This window comes from Anoplopoma fimbria, unplaced genomic scaffold, assembly GCF_027596085.1.
Source record: "Anoplopoma fimbria isolate UVic2021 breed Golden Eagle Sablefish unplaced genomic scaffold, Afim_UVic_2022 Un_contig_12846_pilon_pilon, whole genome shotgun sequence".
NCBI lineage: Eukaryota > Metazoa > Chordata > Actinopteri > Perciformes > Anoplopomatidae > Anoplopoma > Anoplopoma fimbria.
The window spans coordinates 72-1318 of record NW_026552728.1 but is presented as its reverse complement, the minus strand read 5'-3'; the positions used below and the strand labels follow the sequence as shown (position 1 = coordinate 1318).

Sequence of the window (1247 nt, the reverse complement as noted above, 5' to 3'; positions counted from 1 at the left end):
TATACAGTAAACACACCTGTAACCGGGACAGGATGTCTGGCAGACAGGTCCCTGTTTCTGATTTCTCCAGGCTCTGGTTGCTGTTGAAATAAAATACATAGAAGAAATAAAAAAATATATATTTTCTTTTTTTCGAGATCATGTTAATACTTGTGCATCCGTCAAACTGCCGTATAATTACATGATTATATTATCTTTCATAAAACAACTAAAAGAATACTCACAACTTTGCCAAAATGTAAAAATATATCATATGCATTAAGTTTATGTGCATTTCCAACAATAACTCGATCTGACACACAGGACATGTTGTGATCACGTACACCAACCTTAACTGCTGGTCCATGATGGCACTGAGCAGATGAGAGTAGAGGATCCTCGTGTCTCCTCCACAGCCTCCCTGCTCCTCCGGACGAGGCAGGTAGAGCTCCCAGCAGGCCCACTGCTGGTACTCCTGACTACACACACACACACACACACACACACACACACACACACACACACACACACACACACACGCACACACACACACACACACAAACAAACAAACAAAAACAAAGGGTCTAATGTGTAATGGCACCAGTGTGTGTGTGTGTGTGTGTGTGTGTGTGTGTGTGTGTGTGTGTGTGTGTGTGCATGTTGTGCTCCATGTCTTACCGTTCTGGGTCTGACAGGGCGTCTTCACTTCTCTGCACTCTGAGCTCGATAGCCAGCCATTCTGAGAACGATACCTTGACAAACATAATGGTTGATGGTTTTCATCATTTAACAAACAATACAAAAGTTAAAGTAAAGAAGCCACTGGTTGCTCTTTGATGCTCACTGAGCCTAACTTACCTGATATTTCGGCATGTGTTCTAACTGACGGAACGCCGGGTGCTTCCACAGATGCCAAGCGGTCTTCCTCCATGTCCTGTTGGCATCTGTAGCACTGCTCCACAGGCCCGGCGGGTTCTCTTCCTGGTGGTCGCTGATTGGACCCCCAACAGTGATGGGAGCTCCTCTGGCTTCAGGCAACAGTCTTGGGATGAGGTACAGAAGCTAAACCAACACACAATTACGCATAAAGTTTAACAAATATAATAGTATTGATAAATAAAATTTGTGTTCCTCAGTGACTCTGAGAGCTGTGTTGTCGGGGGCAATAGATCCTGGTAGGGTCTCCCAAGGCAAAGTGTTCTCAGGGAGGGGCCAGACTTAGAGGGATTCAATGACCCTTATGAATCAGCTGGAAAACAGTTGTTGCA

At 44.9% G+C, this 1247-nt stretch overlaps 1 protein-coding gene across 1 annotated transcript; it reads right to left on the bottom strand.

Annotated features, from left to right (window-relative positions):
- Positions 1 to 16: 16 nt before the first annotated feature.
- LOC129116167 (Fanconi anemia group A protein homolog) lies at positions 17 to 1041 on the bottom strand (the record flags this gene model as incomplete). The annotated part of the gene is made up of 4 exons (XM_054627199.1): positions 17 to 80; positions 330 to 458; positions 658 to 731; positions 838 to 1041. Coding segments are annotated over 4 exons (471 nt in total), but the record flags the coding sequence as incomplete, so codon positions are not given.
- Between the last annotated feature and the right edge of the window lie 206 nt (positions 1042 to 1247).